Here is a 19,306-nt window from a genome sequence, read left to right as displayed (position 1 = left end):
TATCTGTCACAGATAGCTTCCATTCGTTGATACATTAAATGTTGGGTCTATTGAACGTCATCCTATAAAGCTACACGACTGTACTTGAATATCCAAGTTAAGTCTCTTCATATTTTTTTTTAAATCTGACTGGTCCCCTTTTTTAAAGGTAAAATTATACGGACAATCGTCTATAATATTGCATATAGGAATTTGCTATATGTTCAAATGCACAATAGTAATTCAATTCATTTGCTGTTTGGTTTTTAACAATTGCCATCATATCATATTGTATATATATGATATATACATATATCTAAAAAGATTAAATTTTCACTTAAAAATAAATGAACATGTCTAGAAATTAACCCCTCAATAACAATTATATATTTATACATTGTCATACGCCTCTCAATGCATAAAATTTTGCTGAAATAGCCAATACCATAGTGGAGAATTCAAATATCAGTTTCTAAACTCCTTTGAACCAACAATTCAATATTTTACTAATTGCAAAATAATGTGTCACTGAGATGTCTCGATCACAAATTGAATGTTCTACACCATATTTATATGGCAGTTTTGGGGCTTTTTTTTGTATCATAGGAGCAGTTTACGGAAGAATCAACATAATCAATTTATTTTGATAAGTCGTTTTGTAAAAGCATGAAAATCTGGAATGAAATAAACTTTGAGAAAGGAAGAGAGAGAGTTATAAGAAATGGAGATCAAATGAATTGAAACAATAAAACAAATTATAAATAACTGAATTCAATACCTCAGCTTTTCCATGCAGAATGTGATGGATGCATACAAACTATTATGTTAATGCTTAAACTTTGATATTAATGAATGCTTTATATGTATTACCTCCAATGTGTGGTATATAATAGGCCTATATTATACCAAGGTTTTTTACCGGACTGCTAAGAAAGCATGAATGCCTTAGAGCAAGCAACCAGGGGACCAACAGCTTAAGGTCCTCTCCAAGGGACCTGGTAAGGAAGATAAATGCCTTACCAAAGAGCACTAGTGCACCACTTGGAAGTCGAACCTGGGTCAGTGGAATCCAAAAAACCCCCGCTCTACCGACTGAGCCTCCCTAATATTCTCAATACATTATTACAAATTAAATACATAAGCACCATTGCTTATAAAACACAAATGTACTTATGTGAAGTAAAAAATGTTATTATATTATGTCAGTTACCATATAATACTGATAGATAGGTTCTCCCATAACCTAATTCACATAGTGTAATGGATGGCAAAACAGTCTTATGATATTGCCAATCAGAGATTTTGATCTTTTCATAATCGAGTTGATTTTTTCTTGCCTACTGGCTTCTTCACGATTACTCAGTAGGCAGTGCTGCACCATCCTGAGTTTGCTCAATCTCAAGATTTTAGCCCGATTGGCCCTCTTCGCGATTATTCTCGAGATTCAAGAAACCCCGTCTCCACCATCGCAAGAAGAGTGATTCCTGCTTTTGCGAGGCATCGATGCATTATGGTCTGATGCCGTGAATGAATAATCCCGAGTGCATCTGCACCTACAAATTAGCGTCATAATTCGTAAAATAGCGCGCTATTTTGCAAATAATCCCAAGTTGACTAGGGATTGCAATCTCGAGATTATTCCTACGAACTAGCGTGATAATTGCGTCTCCATTGCAAATAATCTCGAGATTGTTCAGATTGGGATAATTGCCGGATCATAAATACATGTAGCACGCTAATTTGAAAACTCGAGATGGTGCAGACGGCCCTTGACTAATGCTGACTCACCGAGGATGGGTATCGGCAGTGTAAAGACTAACGAAGTAATCACAAATCGATAGTGAAAAGATGATTATCTTGGTTTGCATGAACATAAACAATCAATGAATCTCTTAGTTTGTGAGATTGTCAAATATATTTAGAGGGAAGTCTACCATGAGGTCAAATTAGTTTTCAAATTAGCAGAAATATATGAGAAACCCATAAAAATTTCATCAATAAAAGTTCTATATATTTTGCAGAAGGGACCACTGTGGCTAAGTTGTTTTAAAATTGGTTAAAGTTGTTTAAAATTTTAGGCAATGGTGCTTATCTTTTGTCGTAATTATCTATCAGTTTACACTTTTGATTGGATTGGATTTCGTAAAACCAATCTCAACCTCGGGGTAAACTACCCCTTGATGAACAACTATGATAAATAACTGTCATTAAAATTTCGCATAGTTAAACATTTTTATCAGATAAGTAATATATTATATAATTGCACAAAATTCACAGACCTCAATATATTAATCAATTTCATTATATCTACATCAGAACCAATGGAAAACAAGATAGCAAACAGAAACATTACAGCTAGGTATATTGAATTCAAATCTATGCAAAATATATGAAATATAAAATAACACAATAACTTACAAGTGGATAGATACAGAGAGTAAAATAGATAGGAGAGAGAAAGAAAGAGAGAGAAATAGAGAGATGAGATGGGGGGTATAAGTAAGAAAGTAAGAGAGGAGACAGAGTAAGGGTAGAAATAGTGGAAGAGAAAATCATGATTTCACAAACTGGTATACAGTAAACCTCTATTTATAATGAAAAATAACAGTTCATAATCACAACTGCTGAAATCTAATACTGGAATAGGTCTCAAACCAAGATAAACCGACCACGTTTCATTAATAAAGACACGTGGTATGTCAGAGCAGTGACTATACTTGATAGATTTGTCAAGGGTTATGTGCCTATATGTGTGACTACTGGTAATGCAGTATGAAATCATGACCCTCCAAGCACAGATAAATTAATGAATCTTTTCAATTAGAATTTACCCTAATACTTATGGCAACTCAACGATATCATGTGAATATCCACTATAGTCGTGTCCCGATGATCATAATAGTAGTGATAGATATTGTTTCCAACAACACTAGATAAACCATTCCACCTTGGATATGTAATACATGTTACACCACAGTTTAACCTGAAATTTCCCTACTTTCAATCATCATAATACGTCATACACCATATCATAAAGAATATATAACTTTCAAAACACACACAAAAATATATTTACCATTTCTACTTATATACGTTCAAATCAACACTGAGATAATAATATATTAATTCATTCAATATACATTAACACTGACAAATTGTTTGGAGCTAGAAGGGCGTAACATCAATCTTGAAGGATATGAGTTACTGCCTTCTAGCACCAAACACTTGATATTTATTGCTAGCAATGTTTTTCTTACATTCAGCAAAAGAACGACTTCAACCATGTTGAATTTCAAAATACAATTCTCAATTTTTTGTCAATTTCCCACGAATTAATCTTCACATTTTATTACATGTATATATTAAAAAACAATTAGATACAAAATGGACGAAGCAAGTGGAATATACATGGTATACAGTATGGTAATCGGACGCAAAGGTCTAAAGCTATCTTCGCAAAGATAAAATGCATAATATAAATCACAACTTTGCATAACACTGATAGGATATTCTCTTTTACACATCACAAAATATAACCAATATCCAACTTCTCATATTCATATCAAATACATGTACTATCATTACAAAATAAATCATGGCAAATGTGATCAGTCAGGACGACAAGATACATGACAAGATTAGAAAGAAAATCGAATGAGAAATGAATATCTGATAGTTTAGATACTAGTCAGTATTTTCTGCATCATTCTAACTCTCCGAATCCCAAAATGGAATTAATATCCTGAAAGTTTCAAAAGGTAGCATTCTTTCAATTGCTGTATTACACTTAATCAAATCTCAGGACAGTATATAGATATGCGCATACATTCATAAATCCGAAGCTTCGTTATTCCGAAGGTTCGGATATTCTGAAGGTTCATTATTCCGAAGGTTCATATTTCAGAAGGTTCGTAAGTCTGAAAACGAAGTGAGGTTCGTTATTCCGAAGGTTTGTTAGTCCGAAAACGAAATGATTAACGAACTTTATTTTGTTTATGGACTAACGAACCTTCGAACAACAAACCTTATTTCGTTTTCGGATTACCGAACCGTCGGAACAACCTTATTTCGTTTTCGGATAAATGAACCTTCGTAACATCGAACCTTATTTTGTTTTCGGATTATCGAACCTTCGGAATGCCACTAATGTTCAGATTAACGAACCCGTTTACATTATCGGATGAATGAACATCGAGGTATAGGCAATTTACACTTTTCGGAATTACAAAGTGTAACCATACATATGTATAAATCACTGTCCAAGATCACTTGTAAAGTATCTATCTAAAACATGTACGTTGCATCCACAGACCTCCTAAAGGAAACATGTTAAATGCAGGATGGGTTCGAGGAGGGGTGGGGTGGGAGGGAGGGGGTGTCTTAAACATCATAGTATTAAAAATCACATTTAAAATAATTTCTATTCTGGCAAGATCCAATATCAAATACCCTTTTTCATATCATTGTGAATTCATTCTTTTCCATTAAGTACTTGTCCATAAAGGGTAAATTATGGGACCCTTTCACAAAATGCTCTTACAAGTGATTTTCACTGAAAAATGTTATAAGCTAGGGCTAATCCTTGCATCCGATTGGCCGACAGCAAATTACCAAGTGAAAATCAATGATTTTTTCCCCATGAAATGCTCCCCATAGCAATCAGAGCACCATCGTGATACATACATAATGCTGATGAAAATAAGAGTGACAAAAAAAGTCACCTGAGTAATGCAGATACGGAAATGATATCGCTGAAACATTTGCAGATTTTCCTAAATTTTTATCTTAAAGGGATGGTCTGGGCTGAAAATATTTGTTTCTAAATAAATGGATTAAACTTCAGAGCAACATGCTGCAAATTTCATCAAAATCGGATAACAAATAACAAAGTTATTGTATTTTAAAGTTTATCAGTATTTTGTGAAACAGTTATATGCACATCGTCTTGAATATTCATTAGGTGGGCTGATGATATCACAACCCCAATTTCCGTTTTCTTATAGTTATTACATGAAATCATTCATCTTTCATTTTTTTCATACATGTGTAAATGATGAATCTCCATTATGATGAAATAAGTTGCGGCAATAAATGACTAATGCACTTAATCAGTTGTCAATCCGATTGTTCTTGGTAGAATTTTTTTTAATAAACCTAAATTCTTATAATGAAATACAAAAGAACAAGTGGGGATATGACATCATCAGCCCACCTAATGAATATTCATAAAGACATGCCTAGAACAGTTTCACCAGAAAATTGCACACTTTAAATTTTGATAACTTTTTTTATTTGCTATTGAATTTTTATAACATTTTCAGCATTTTGCTCTGTGAATTATACTCTATTATTGAGACATAAATATTTTCAGCCTGGACCATCCCTTTAAGTGAGTGAAATAATAATTGTGTGTCCCATATATCCTGTATTTACCAATCAAAGAGGTTGCTTTTAGCTCTGGTTTGAATATCAACCTGCTATCTCTAGTATTATAATCGCGCAGAAGAACCGTTTTCAAAGCAGTACAGGCTTTCATTATCAACAGCCCTGAAAAATATACCTACAACTTAACTACTCTAATATCATGCAGAATGAGAGTAGACTGGTTATCTATCAAAGTACAAGCACAAATAAGCAGAATAAATACTGAATAAAATATTCTTATCTAACCAAGGAAAGACATTCACAACTCACCATGAGCAACATAAATAAATAGACATTTCATAAAAAAAGAAATCGCAGCAGGAAAACAAAGTTCTGCACAAAATACTCTGATACAAAAAAATAAATACTAGTTATTTACCACAAACTATATGCAATTGATATCAATGGGTTCTACTCATCGTTGCATAATACATATAAATATTCAATCGATCTACTATACCTTACATTGCATTATATCTATGACTTGTCAATATAACAACCTTGTTTTAATACCATGTAAATAGAGCAATAACCTCTGATGTTTGCCAATTTGATAATAATAGTGATTTTTTCTAGTCCTGGTATGATCGTTCTTCAACAAATATGATTTGTACCTTCAATCAGTAGGTACGAGATATATTTACTATTAAGTAGAACGGTCTTTATCCAAACAATGATTAATATACGTGCCCATGTGTGCTTATCGGTGTTCAGCATATTTAGGTGTCCAGCTTGATGTTAGTACCTTACAAAGTTTGGATTGTTTACACTTTGGGGTGTTGCATGAAACTTGCGATCAATTGCAAGTCTATTTTTGTTCCCGAAATCAAGCATATGCCGTGTAATTACCTGTAATTGCAAATTTGCGATTGATTGCTAAACTGCTCTGTGAAACAAGGAGTGTAATCTGATTTGCTAAAGTTAAAAGTGATCAATCAACTGTAAAATTGTAACAGGATACTTGCGATTGATTGCATATATTTTCTTGCAACACCCCCCTCAGCCAGATATGTCTAGTTCTAGTTCAATGGTGACATAACAATTCACTTTGATTTCAAAGTTTTTCTCTCAGGTGTATTGAGTAATCAAGTCTGACTTTGACCATATCCCAGTTACTCCCGATCATCGTCGTCTGTCCCGGCTTGCTTTCGGCAATGTAGGTCGACACTCCACGTGAAGAATGATAGAAATAATGGATGTTGCAATTGCTATTGCCAGACTAAAACTTAACTTCAATTCTGTGCATCTTTAATAAACACACCAAGATAATGGAATGCCTCTGATCGATACATACACACAATGTACAGTCATGAAGTTATATTCACTGAATTTCTAGAGTAATTTGCATCACATTGTAGTTGACCAAACAACTTTGACTAACAACATACATGTAGAAGCCAAGGGTTTCATAATGTAGAGGATTAAACAGGGACCTTGTAACAAGAATCTCAGCATTTGATCACAGATCCATTCTCATGATTGATTGCATACATTATTAATCAACTATAGGATCAATCACTCAGTTTTGTGCATCCTATTCAGACAAAGAGTTTAGACCTTTGCGAGATAGGTGCTTGGGACGTAACCTTGATCACCATCCTTCTCTACTAACCACCATTCTGAGTTGCCTTCAGTGTCTTGAGCAGCGATGACTGTCACAACAGCGCCCTCTGTGAGCGTTAGTTCATTTGGACTGGTCGCTGTGAACGCCCATTCGGCGTAGTAATACTGTTAGAGATGAAACATGGAAAGAATGTCAGGTCAAGTAAGAGGGATATCATTATCATCATCATCACCAAAATCATCATCAGCGTCATCACCATCATCAATACCATCATCAATATCATTATCATCAGTCATTATCGTCATCGATTCATCATCATTATCATTGTCATCATCCTCAATATCATCACCAATATCATCATCATCAATTCATCATCAATATCATCATCATCACCATCGTCATTATCAATGCCATCATCATCAATATCATCAATATTATCATCATCATCACCATCATCACCAGCGTCATCATCATCATCATCATCAATATCATCATCACCACCATCGCCATCATCATCATCACCATCATCTCTCTCTCTCCAGTATATATATATATATTACCTGCGGTGAACCAAGATCACTATATGGTCCCCTGTACGCCTCATCATCACTAGAATAGATGTTCGTTGAATGACCTTCATTACATGCAGCTAAAATACCCATAGGTACAAACCCTTGGGAGGCTGTCAAGAAAAAGCATAATATAGTATATTAATCTGCTAAACCTAAAAAGACTGTATTATTTGGATGGCTAACACTGAGAGGGGGCTGATTCAGCCATCCCGCTATGATCTCGGCCGTTGATCGCGTAATCGCGAAATAAATTGGCACACATGGTTTCCAAGGCGTAATCTACAAAATTAGAAGATCAAATTCATCAAAAAATCTAATTTCTAATTAATCATGCTAACTTTAAGTGTAAAATCTTAAGTTTGCTGTAATCAACTGAATAAGGCCCCTTAAAATATGATTTTCGTTCACAGACTCTTGAGGATCCTGATCAAATGTACTTAAAAAGAAAATTCATCATCACAATTCAATGTTTTCTAAAGTTCTTAATTAATTTCTTTGCTTTTTCTAAATTTTGGATTTATTACAAAAAATGTTAAGGGGTGGGGGGGGGGATTAATCTACACTCACCTCCGCTATCAACGTACCACCGATCAGAGCTACCGGTGGGGTCTTGTTCCTTGATAATCCCAACGATGTTACCCTTATAAACACTAATGTCCATTGGCTGCTGAGCTATGAAGTTTGTCTTGACCTGATAAACACGACCCGTTGGGTAGCGAGAGAGGACGCTCTGGCGCTGGGATTCACTCTGGGCCTTTGATGAGGGCTGGAAAATGATATCAGGTAGTGATCTGTAAGAACTTGTCTTTATATTGTTCGTAAATACCATCATTAATTTTCACTATTAATATTACCACTATCTTCACACAAATCCTGCTTCTCCTCCTCATTATCATCATCAATAGATATTATACAACTGATTTGTCCAAATCGGATTACAGGATATTCGGCGAATTGCACTATTGCATCGAAAATGCACTATCCTGCACTCTGACGTCAGAGTGCAGGATAGTGCGACGTCTGGAATTATATAGTATACAAATAATGCACGTAAGCGCGTGCATGCAGGGCCATATACTGAACAATGTGCGAGAAGAGCCAATGGATATACCGCACCGAGGTCCGCAAAACCGAGTGTGGTATATCCATTTGGCAAGTCCAGCACAGAGTTCATTATTTAGGTCCTCTATGCACAAGAATGTGTGCATTGTTTATTTTATACAACCCCTCTCCTCCCCCATGTTACTGAGTTGCCCCGAATGCTCATCATCATCATCACCACCACCACCGCCATCATAATCATCCCCTCATCAATGCTTACCGGTTTACTGGCAGGTACCTTTGGCTCTGTGTATGGTTTCTTGGATTTCTTGTCCGTTTTATCCACCTTACGATCAAAGTTTCTTGGTACGAATGAATAGATGAGCATTCCTTCTGATGCTTCTTGGTGACTGCTCTCAAAGTCTGACATGATGTCTGTCATATCGGTCGACTTGACAATTGACAGCTACAGTAAAAAAAAATATACAAATAGTGAATAGACATGAGTGCGATGGTGCGAGATTTCACACTCGGTGAAAGAAGGAGATGCTCTATTCAACTCGGCGCATTGCATTAATAAGAATATTCGCTATTTGTGTTGTACGCCTGAGAATTAAGTGAAAATATGAAAAAAAACAAAGAGTTTTTCCCTGTAGTAATCCTTGAAAAGGGAGCATGAATACTAAAGGCGAAAAGCAAAATCCCACAAGCGCACATGACCTCGGGCAGCATTGCGCATTTAGCCAGCAAGCTTATACGCGTATTGCACCTTCATTTTTACTGAGCGCAATTAATTAAATTGTATTGTGACGTCACCTCCTAAAACCATGCGACGGTACATTTTGGATGGTACGTCTTGTGTGCAATGGTACAAATGTTTGACATTCAGCCTCCCATTTGCTTGCGTACAAGCTAGTAGACGTTGTACAATATACATTGGTGCTAAAAAGTTAGTAAACCCTACCATGAAATGTACTCCTTCATGCCGAGTGTTGAATGGAAACAATAGCACTACATCTACTTGAGAACAGTGTTCCCAGTAAAAATCACACATTTTGACCGTTGGTTTCTAGTATCTAAAATGATGTAGGGTACATGTATGTTAAAACATAATCTTGTTCCATATTAGGTAGATTATTGTTTGCTTCAGGGGTTTGCAAATTATTTGACTGATGAATATGTCTTTTTTTTTCTTCTTTTTTTTAAACCATGTTCCAGTACTTATTGTAGTTCATACTTTTTGTTGTTATAGGACCCCATTGGAAATAAGACTTTCGGCTTTCATGGGCTTCCTTTCAAGGTATTCTTCAAATTCATTGTACATGTAAAAACCTGTGAAATTCTTGACGAATAAAATCAATCAAATAAATCCATCAATCAATGTTCGGCAAGCCCAGAGAAACAAACTTCATTAAATGTAATATTTTATCACCTGACTCCACAATTAAATATCTAAAATATGGCAGAACCTTAAAACTTTTGACTATTTGAGGAGGCGCAATAGCTCAGTCGGTAGAGCAAGGGTTTCGGATTCTGGTGACCCGGGTTCAATTCCTAAGTGGTGCACTAGTGCCCTTTGGTAAGGCATTTATCCTCATTACCACGTCCCTCGGAGAGGACCTTAAGCCATCTGTCCCCTGGTTGCTTGCTCAATGGCCTAATAGCAATTCAGTCCATATACATGTACCATTTGGAATAATTGGACTCTGTGAAATGGGCAAAATGAATACCGGTAACAATAAAAATTTTCTAGTTCTTGGAGGAAAAATTTGAATAAACCTAATTTCATATAATAGAATACAAAAGAACAAGTGGGGATTCAGCCTGGACCATCCCTTATAGTATGGAGGAACTATCAGTATTAAAGGCCAAGTAGTTTGTAATAACGGAAGTAATATTCAGTATATTGGCTTTTAAAGGCGACCGCATACCATATGATTGGTCTGCGACCCGATTTCAGAATAAAATGTAGTAGAATCGTACAAATACCTATGTTCAAATCTGTGACTACATGTACATGTATGCTATCATCCTTCTTAGAATAAAAGCAAATTTAATATCTAGTCGTAATGACGTCATAGCAGTCGTAAGATTGACTACGATTTGAAACTTATTTGGCTTTTACTCCAAACTAAAAGCTTGCAATCTTTCAAAATGGTTATATAAGTATTCTTTCACTTTATTTGAACCTCAAATAAAATGATATGTTCCATTAACATTTTCAGATAATGAGCAAAATGCAATTTGTTCCAAAATCGGATCCCAAAAAGTCGTAAGGTGTGCGGTGGCCTTAAAAGGTAGAGATGCGACTTACTTCAATTAATGGATAAAGCCTCTTGAGTGTTGAGTTTATATGATCTCTCTCTGCTTCAATGAATGAGATTACACAGCTTTTAAAGAGCGCCATCGACATGGAACAGAGTCTAGGTAACTCATCCTTGAGTTGTATATTGAGCGCTTCATAGTTCTTCCTGGCTACTTCCTTCTCGTCTTTCACCTGAAGATTTGAAAAAACAAAATAGATTTTAGTTTGCAATTACAGAATCATGAATCCAAGATAAATGGTACAAAAAACAGAGGACAGACTTGATCGCAGGTTTTTTCTCATCTTTTACCTGAAGATTTTCAAATAAAAAATGGATCTAAAGAGCAATGCTAATCGTGAAAACGATCTCAAAATGAGTTCAGACAGAATCCGCTAAATTCACCAGGGCATTTAAAGACAACAAAAAGAGAACTGACTTCGCAAACTTCCCTGATGGTTATAAAGATTTTAAGAAAAAAAAGACTGATCTATGAAATCATTTTCTATTTGTTTCAATTAAGAATTTCCTCGGGAGTACTTAATATGCAATTTGTTTCCCATATTTACATGTACATGCACCTGTACCTCAAGATTGTGAAATTAACAATAAACTATGCCAGTTGTGGTGACGATTTCAAAATGAGTTTGTACAGAATCCAATGAAATGACCACCAAAGGGTCTGTTAGTATTTAATATGTGCCAAAGGATTCTGGAAGAAATTGTGTAATTGCTGAGAAATTAGCAAATAAGCACGGGATTCGGGTCAAGCATCGGGCCGACATTCAATGCAATAACACACTTTCCCACATGCGCTTCAATGTGTGGGTGATCTTCAGTGTGAACATTTTTCAGTGTACATTTCAAGATTTCACAAAGTTCAGTTTATGTAAATGTACCAGATCTAGATTGTCGAAGATATCGTGACAATTAAGCCTGATTTTACTGACTTTCTAGTGAAATCAGTGTTTACTGCAACTACTTTCATTTATCTTTAAGCTAGGGAAAGTGTTAGACAGAGACCTGCGATACTGCAGTGAGGTAGGCCACTAAGGCACCTTTTTTGTCGCTTTTGGAAAATGTATGTATTTAGTCAATAAACTGAATTTAAAAAAATTAAAAATGTTTGACAGGGGGATGCAATAGGGGTACCAACACAGTTGATGCTTCCAGTTGATGTTTTAGGGTAGGGTTACAAGTCAAAGTCTATCGTGCAGGAATACAGTATGGAAAGCCAGTTGTTACATAAATCTCTAACAGTAGAGGTTCAATGTATCAGCTCATTTGACTCCCAAAACATTATTAACTGCCTGGGAAGAATAAGTACATGTACATGTATGACGGCTGTCTTTACCATTAAATGATTAGTAAAGAGTACAGCAAACATGAGAAGCAATCACTATAAACAAAATTTTGAAACGTTTGGCTTTCCATAATTTCAGCAGAGTTAGACCATGGTTTCAGTTAAACCCGACTTCAGAATACAGGACATAGTGTGGTATTCGGGTAGCCTTACTTTAGTCAAACCTGGGTTAACTTAGACCAGACTTTTATGGAGTGCCAATTGTCTGCCCCATTCACCAATTAAAAATTATTCTTATCCTGCTGCAAAAAATTGTCTAAAAATTAATTTAGTTCTGAAATGGAAAGAATAGGAAACACAAAAATATAATGATTGTTTAATGAATTAATTGGTACATTACAATTGCTATGAATAAGGAAGGAGTATTATGAAGCCAGCATTCCTTAGAAGTGATGTTTAAAATTCTCATTTAGACCGAGGATTAATTATCAGAAAAACTATTCTATAGCCCGTATTTTAAAGTCGGGTTTAACCTAAAAACTCGGGTTTAAAGTTGTGGTTTTAGTATGGCTAGCCAATTGTTACATAAATCACTAGCGGTAGAGATATATTTAAAGGACAAGTCCACCCCAACAAAAAGTTGATTTGAATAAAAAGAGAAAAATCCACCAAGCATAACACTGAAAATTTCATCAAAATCGGATGTATAATAAGAAAGTTATGACATTTTAAAGTTTCGCTTAATTTCACAGAACAGTTGTATTCACATCCTTGTCGGTATGCAAATGAGGAGACTGATGACATCACCCGCTCACTATTTCTTTTGTATTTTATTATATGAAATATGAAGTATTCGAATTTTCTCCCTGTTGTCGTGTGAAATAACGATTACTTCCTTCCTGAACATGTGCAATTAGCATTGTTTAATACTATGTGGTTCAATCAAGTTGGTCCTTATTGTCAAATCTGTAAAAACTGAAATAATGTATAATTCAAACAATAAAAAAACAAAAGAAATAGTGAGTGATGGCCATCATCGACTGTCTCATTTGCATGTCACTGAGTTGTGCATATCACTGTTTTTTGAAAAATAAGTGAATCTTTAAAATGTCATAACTTTCTTATTTTACATCCGATTTTGATGAAATTTTCAGCATAATGATTGTTTGATTTTTCTCTATTTATTCAAATCAACTTTATCCTTGGGTGGACTTGACCTTTAAGCTCATTTGGCTCTCAAATCATTCATAATTGTCTAGGAAGTATGATCAATAGATGATCATCTTCACCGTCGATGAATCAGGAAAGAGCACAGAAAATATAAGAAACATACAACTTAATAAAAATTTTGACACTTTTGGCTTCCCATAATTTCAGCACAGAGTTAGACCATGGTCCAAGTTAAACCTGACTTCAGAATACGGGCCATGGTGACTTTATAGCTGGATTCCTCCTTTTGTCATGGTACCTATATGGATATTCTTGGCGCTCGCTTTAACACAAAGGTTAGCGATTAATCACTCAATGAATTGACCAATCAAGATCCAAAATGCATGTGCATTTTGCTAGGTACACTGACTATGGACCAATCAGAATTGTCCTTTGAAAGTAGCCATCAATGTTGCAGGACCCTGGTCATAAGTCATTGGTATGGTTAAAAATAACACACTCACACTTGGAAACTAGTCAGAAATATCACATACAACAGCACTGCAGTGAATGAGTGTGATTCAAATGAATGCAAATAATATTATCATGCACACAAGATTGTTAGAGTTAATAGTAATTTCTTTATATTTACATGATACAGCATGGTTTAACCCATTGAATCCCATGCATGAGATTACCCAGGCTAGGCTTGTACATGGGTAACATGTATTACATGTATAATATAAAGTAATGTTAAAAGAGTTAATGATTAGAATTACAAATGAATAATGAATATGTTGGACATGCAAATAAAGATAGTGATGTAAAATGGAATCAAGGAACAGCAAATCATCAATTTCACCCCTCAAACACCCTTCTTCTTATTAATATAATCCTCATCATCCCATATACAGTACTATGGGTTATGAGCTAGGAATATAGTATGAAGAAGTGAAGTAAAAAAAATATCCTTAATAATAATAATAATAATAGGCATTTATATAGCGCCATCTATCTAGAAATAATCTATTCCGAGGCGCGTTATTATTATTATTATTACCCCGGCTTTAGCTCGAGCTGCCTCTCAGCGCTCCTTATAGAGAACATCTCATTGAAAAGACTATGTTAACAAGCAAGTACATGTACAATGTACTTGTGTATTAATGACATGCTTAATTATTCAAAAAAAATTAATGAAAATAAATGTCCCTCAACACACCTACATATGAACAAGAAAATGGAAAAAAGGACACATTTCTCAACTCTGAATTAGGAATAAACTGTCACATGATACATTCATATGAACATGCTATCGACACCCCCCCCCTCCCCTTTCAAAAAAAGCAAAAATTATGGGAAAAAATATGCAAAAACATACCATTTGCATTTATTAATGATAGCATATTAAGATGTAACAAAGTTTCTTAAAAACTTAGAAAGTAATTTAAGTATAAATGGCTATTAATGTTAACATTTGCTAATATCATCTTCATTATAGATTTTATGGCCACTAAATAATGGCATGCAAAGGCAGGGTTGATGGATTATGCATCTTTTGCAGAATGCGATTCCATTCCTCACCCCTGTTCATAAGATAATAATAATTAAACCATTAAACATCATTAAACCTCACACTCTTTTAAATTGGCTGTAAAGCACAATCTCCTTTCAAAATTACAGAATCTGTAAAGTGCTAGTAACGTATACATGTACATAAAAGTACCGGTAATTTTGTTTTATTTCTTTCCTTCGTAACTGAAGATTAAGAAATTAACTTTGTTGAATTACCACATATATTCATAACAACTTGAAACTTAATTGTTATATCTTGGCAGTCTATCACTTTTATATTCTTCTCTTTCTTTCCTCTCTTCCTTATTCTTACATTTTTATTTTGTTTTCTTGGATGCAAAACCAGTTTAAAGATGCTTCAACCAATCAAACTTTTAGCTTTATGTTGCAACACCTTTGTATGCTCATTATTTACTTGTGTTTTATTTTTATTTATATATTATCTGTGTATTCCTTTACATTGTACACAGTGAACATGCATGAATAAATAAGTAAATAAAAAACTAAAAATCATTTATTATGATCCTTATCATCATCATATTACTTCACTTCGTTGATGAACATGCAAATATGATGAAATAATAATACATAAAACCAGACACTTTGGTTCCATGTCATTTTCCCTGGCGACAATTTCTCCGCTATAAATTCCACACACTAATGGAATGACCAACTTCAACCCTGGATTAAACACTAATCAAATAATGCATGTAAGCGCATGCATGCAAGGCCAAATAATGAACGATGTGCAAGAAGAGCCAAAGGATATACCGCACCGAGGTATATCCACTTTGCGAGTCGAGCACAGTGTTCATTATTTAGGTCTCCATGCACAAGAATGCTTGTATTGTTGGTTTCATACACCCCCACCCCCTCTCTCACCCATGTTACTGAGTTGCCCCAAATGATATAATTGGTCTAAATTTCAGATAATTCTAAATAATTCCAGAACTCGTAGTATCCTGCACTCTGACGTCAGAGTGCAGGATAGTGCATTTTGGATGCAATAGTGTGATTTGCTGAATATCATGTGATCCGATTTGGACCAATCAGATTACAGAACATTCTTGGGAGTTGTATAATATACCCTACCTTAAACATATCTGCAAACTGAACACAAAACCACATTGCAACCCTAACCATAATTAAGACAAAATAAAGGCCAGAGCAATTGTCGCCGGAGCAAATGTTGTGTCACCAAAAATTTGCAGGACAGGGCATAATCAAGTAAATGAAAGAGATTCATGAAATGGACAATTTTAATCCATAAATCAGGTGCTAACCATTGAATGAGAGAAATTATGAAATAAAAAACAGATCTTTCAAACAGTGTCACATTGGCAAAGGTTGCCTCACTGTTAGGACCAACACGTAATGCAGAAATAATTGTATGTCGAAAATTGCCAACAAATGAAATATATGACCAGCATTTTTTCAAACATCGATTGCAAACTTAAATATGAACAATCATTATTAATACATGCATCATGTATCAAATTATATGAAAACACGAAGGACACACAATATTTCGAGTTAAGAATATATGTATAACACTTTTGTTTTACTAAATTAATTCACATCCACAAGCATCTTTCTTGTTTAAAAATACTTTTTTTATTTAAAAAGGAAATTCTTCTCATGACCACAGACAAAGACAGAAAGGCGGCAGGCAGATATAATTTTGGAATCTCAATTGCCAAACCTCTCTCGGATGACGTTCTTTGAGGCGGCGGGGCGCCCCCACAGTCGTTGCTTCGTCTTCGCTAGTACTATCATTCAGCCTTGCATGTTTGGACTATAAGTAATAGGGAGATATAGGAACATAAAACATTCTGGAATAGTTGGACATTTTTTAATCATTTGTTCCTCTTCAGTTGTGAAAATGACTCCCATTTCCCTCAGGTGAGGAACGTTGAAACACTCAAGACCAACCGTATCATTCAAATAATCGATCACAGATAATGATGAAGAAAAAGGCAAAAATGATCAAAATGTTTTTTTTCCTTAAGCTACCACACTCGACAATACCCTTAGTTGTGACATTATTCAGTTAAAAGATTTTTTTATGGATCTTTGAAACGGAATATGGTGAAGAAACTCAAGTGTATCTTGTATGCTGGAAAGATATGCATGTGATATAATAATAATATATAATAAAAGCTGGATTTATAAAGCGCTTTTTGCCTGAGGATCCAAAGCGTTGCTATAATTACCCCGGCTTAAGCTCGAGCTACCATCATCGGCGCTCAGTGCATGCAAGGAATTAATCCTGCCTGGTACCCATTCACCTCACCTGGGTCGAGTGCAGCACAGTGTGGGTAAATCTCTCGCTGAAGGAAAACACGGCATGGCTAGGATTCAAACCCACGACCCTATGTTTCAAAGGTGAGAGTCAGAACCACTGTACCACCACGCATCCAATGACATGATTATATTATGCTTTGAGAGTATTTTCATTATTCACTATTATTATGTCTTTGGACACTGTAATCTAAGAACTTACATCATATCAATAATCAGATGCTATCAACCATTTTTATCAAATTTCTTCTACGTACATAACAAAATGAACCAAATTCATATCCCACCAATCACACAAAGGTTAAAATTGCAACTAAGCCACAACCAAAGTTAAAGGACAAGTCCACCCCAACAAAAAGTGGATTTGAATAAAAAAGAGAAAAATCTAACAAGTAAACCAATGAAAATTTCATCAAAATCAGAGGTAAAATAAGAAAGTTATGACATTTTAAAGTTTCATTTAATAACAGTTATATGCTCATCAAGGTCGGTAAGCAAATGAGGGGAATGATGACGTCATCCACTCACTATTTCTTTTGTATTTTATTATGGGAAATATAATGTATTCCAATTTTCTCCTCATTGTCATGTGGAACAAAGATTTATTCCTCCCAGATCATGTGGTATTACCATTGTTTTAACATATTGTGGTTCGGTGAAAATTGAAATATTGTATAATCCAAACAATACCAAACAAAAGAAATAGTGAGTGATGGACATCATCGACATCATCTCTCAGTTGCATGTCACCGAGTTGTGCATAATAACTGTTTTGTGAAAAATAAGCGAAACTTTAAAATGCCACAGCTTTCTTATTTTATATCCGATTTAGATGAAATTTTCAGCGCTATCATTGTCTGATTTTTCTCTATTAATTCAAATCTACATTTTTCTGCGGTGGACTTGACCTTTAAATGAAAGACATACACAACAGCAAGACAGGTGGGGTAGGTAGGGTTTAATATGTGAAACAGGTAGTGCAGTGTGATGTAATGAAAAAGACTCTCAAGCATCAGTATACTGAGCTGCCTACCTCCCAGAATGGCATGCAGTCTCAAAAGAATGATGTGCAAATTATCTCCAGCTAACAATTCAATGTCTATAGACCAGTTCATAGTTACTTTTTTTACAATTTTGGTCAAATGACCTTTCATTTCTTTCATTATGACAGGCAGATTTCAAAGCAAGATATTGCGTAAGCATGCCTTACATAGCAGGGTGATAAAATTGAATAGACCAGGTGACTAGAATAGCAAAGGTATTTGTTGCATTTCTACTTTGAATGCATATCATAGCATGTTACACAATGTACTTGGCAAACTGTGAAATACCAGTCCTTCGTGGACACACTGTTGTTTTTGTGGACATAAATAAAAACACATTTTAAAAGAACATATGAATAATCAAGACATCAAAGTTGGTAATATCTCATTAAATTGTAAACCACATTGTCACTTTAGTACAAATGACCTTCCTCTGATCATGTGCAGACTCTTTTGATCATGCGCAGAAAAGAACGGCGCACGAGCAGAAAAAGGTCATTTGAGATAAACCATGAAGGTGGCTTTAAATTCACTGACATAGGCATTTGTGATTTGATGATTATTCATGCATTCCTTTCAAAATATTCATTTTATCACATCCAAGCTGAAGAGTAATGAATAGAGCCTTCATAATCACTGGTATTTGACAGTAGCCTAAACAATAGTCAAATGTGCCAAACGCAGACAATAAAACAGATTTCCAAACTTTATCCCTGATGTACTATTCTAGTCACCTGGTCTATACAATGCCTATGTTCTTAGAATTTGAATACTCTACGGTAAAGCTTACGTAACATCTACATTTGAAAATAATAATGCTTATCCTAATGAAATATCACAAAGGTCATTTGAGAAAAGTTGATCATGAGCTAACCGTGAACTGGCGTATAAGCCAGTTCGTAGTTTCTTTCTGCGCATGATCAAAAGTTCTACGCAGGATCAGAAGAAGGTCATTTGTACTAAAGTGACATGGCGCTTTAAAATCTAATGAGATAAGCACCAACTTTGATGTCTTGATTATTCATATATTCTTTTGAATTGTCGTTTTCATTTTC

General features: G+C 34.9%; 1 protein-coding gene across 7 annotated transcripts in view; it reads right to left on the bottom strand.

Moving 5' to 3' along the window:
• Positions 1 to 6,266: 6,266 nt before the first annotated feature.
• The window catches only part of LOC121417243 (dynamin-binding protein-like), a 72,150-nt gene continuing 59,110 nt past the window's right edge, over positions 6,267 to 19,306 (bottom strand). For 4 of the 7 annotated variants that reach the window (XM_041610879.1, XM_041610882.1, XM_041610881.1 and 1 more), the window contains 6 exons: positions 16,610 to 16,702; positions 10,895 to 11,077; positions 8,861 to 9,046; positions 8,107 to 8,305; positions 7,528 to 7,649; positions 6,267 to 7,131 (listed from right to left, as the gene is read on the bottom strand). In XM_041610879.1, the coding sequence (XP_041466813.1) occupies positions 6,955 to 7,131; positions 7,528 to 7,649; positions 8,107 to 8,305; positions 8,861 to 9,046; positions 10,895 to 11,077; positions 16,610 to 16,702 (960 nt within the window). In that variant the 3' untranslated portion in view covers positions 6,267 to 6,954. The remainder of the gene's footprint in view (positions 7,132 to 7,527; positions 7,650 to 8,106; positions 8,306 to 8,860; positions 9,047 to 10,894; positions 11,078 to 16,609; positions 16,703 to 19,306) is intronic. The other 3 variants (XM_041610883.1, XM_041610884.1, XM_041610885.1) reach the window with 1 other exon arrangement.

The sequence above is a fragment of the Lytechinus variegatus genome, chromosome 6, assembly GCF_018143015.1.
Source record: "Lytechinus variegatus isolate NC3 chromosome 6, Lvar_3.0, whole genome shotgun sequence".
In the NCBI taxonomy this organism is placed as follows: Eukaryota; Metazoa; Echinodermata; class Echinoidea; order Temnopleuroida; family Toxopneustidae; genus Lytechinus; species Lytechinus variegatus.
Note: the sequence above shows the minus strand (reverse complement) of the source record. Positions and strands in the feature narration are given on the sequence as shown.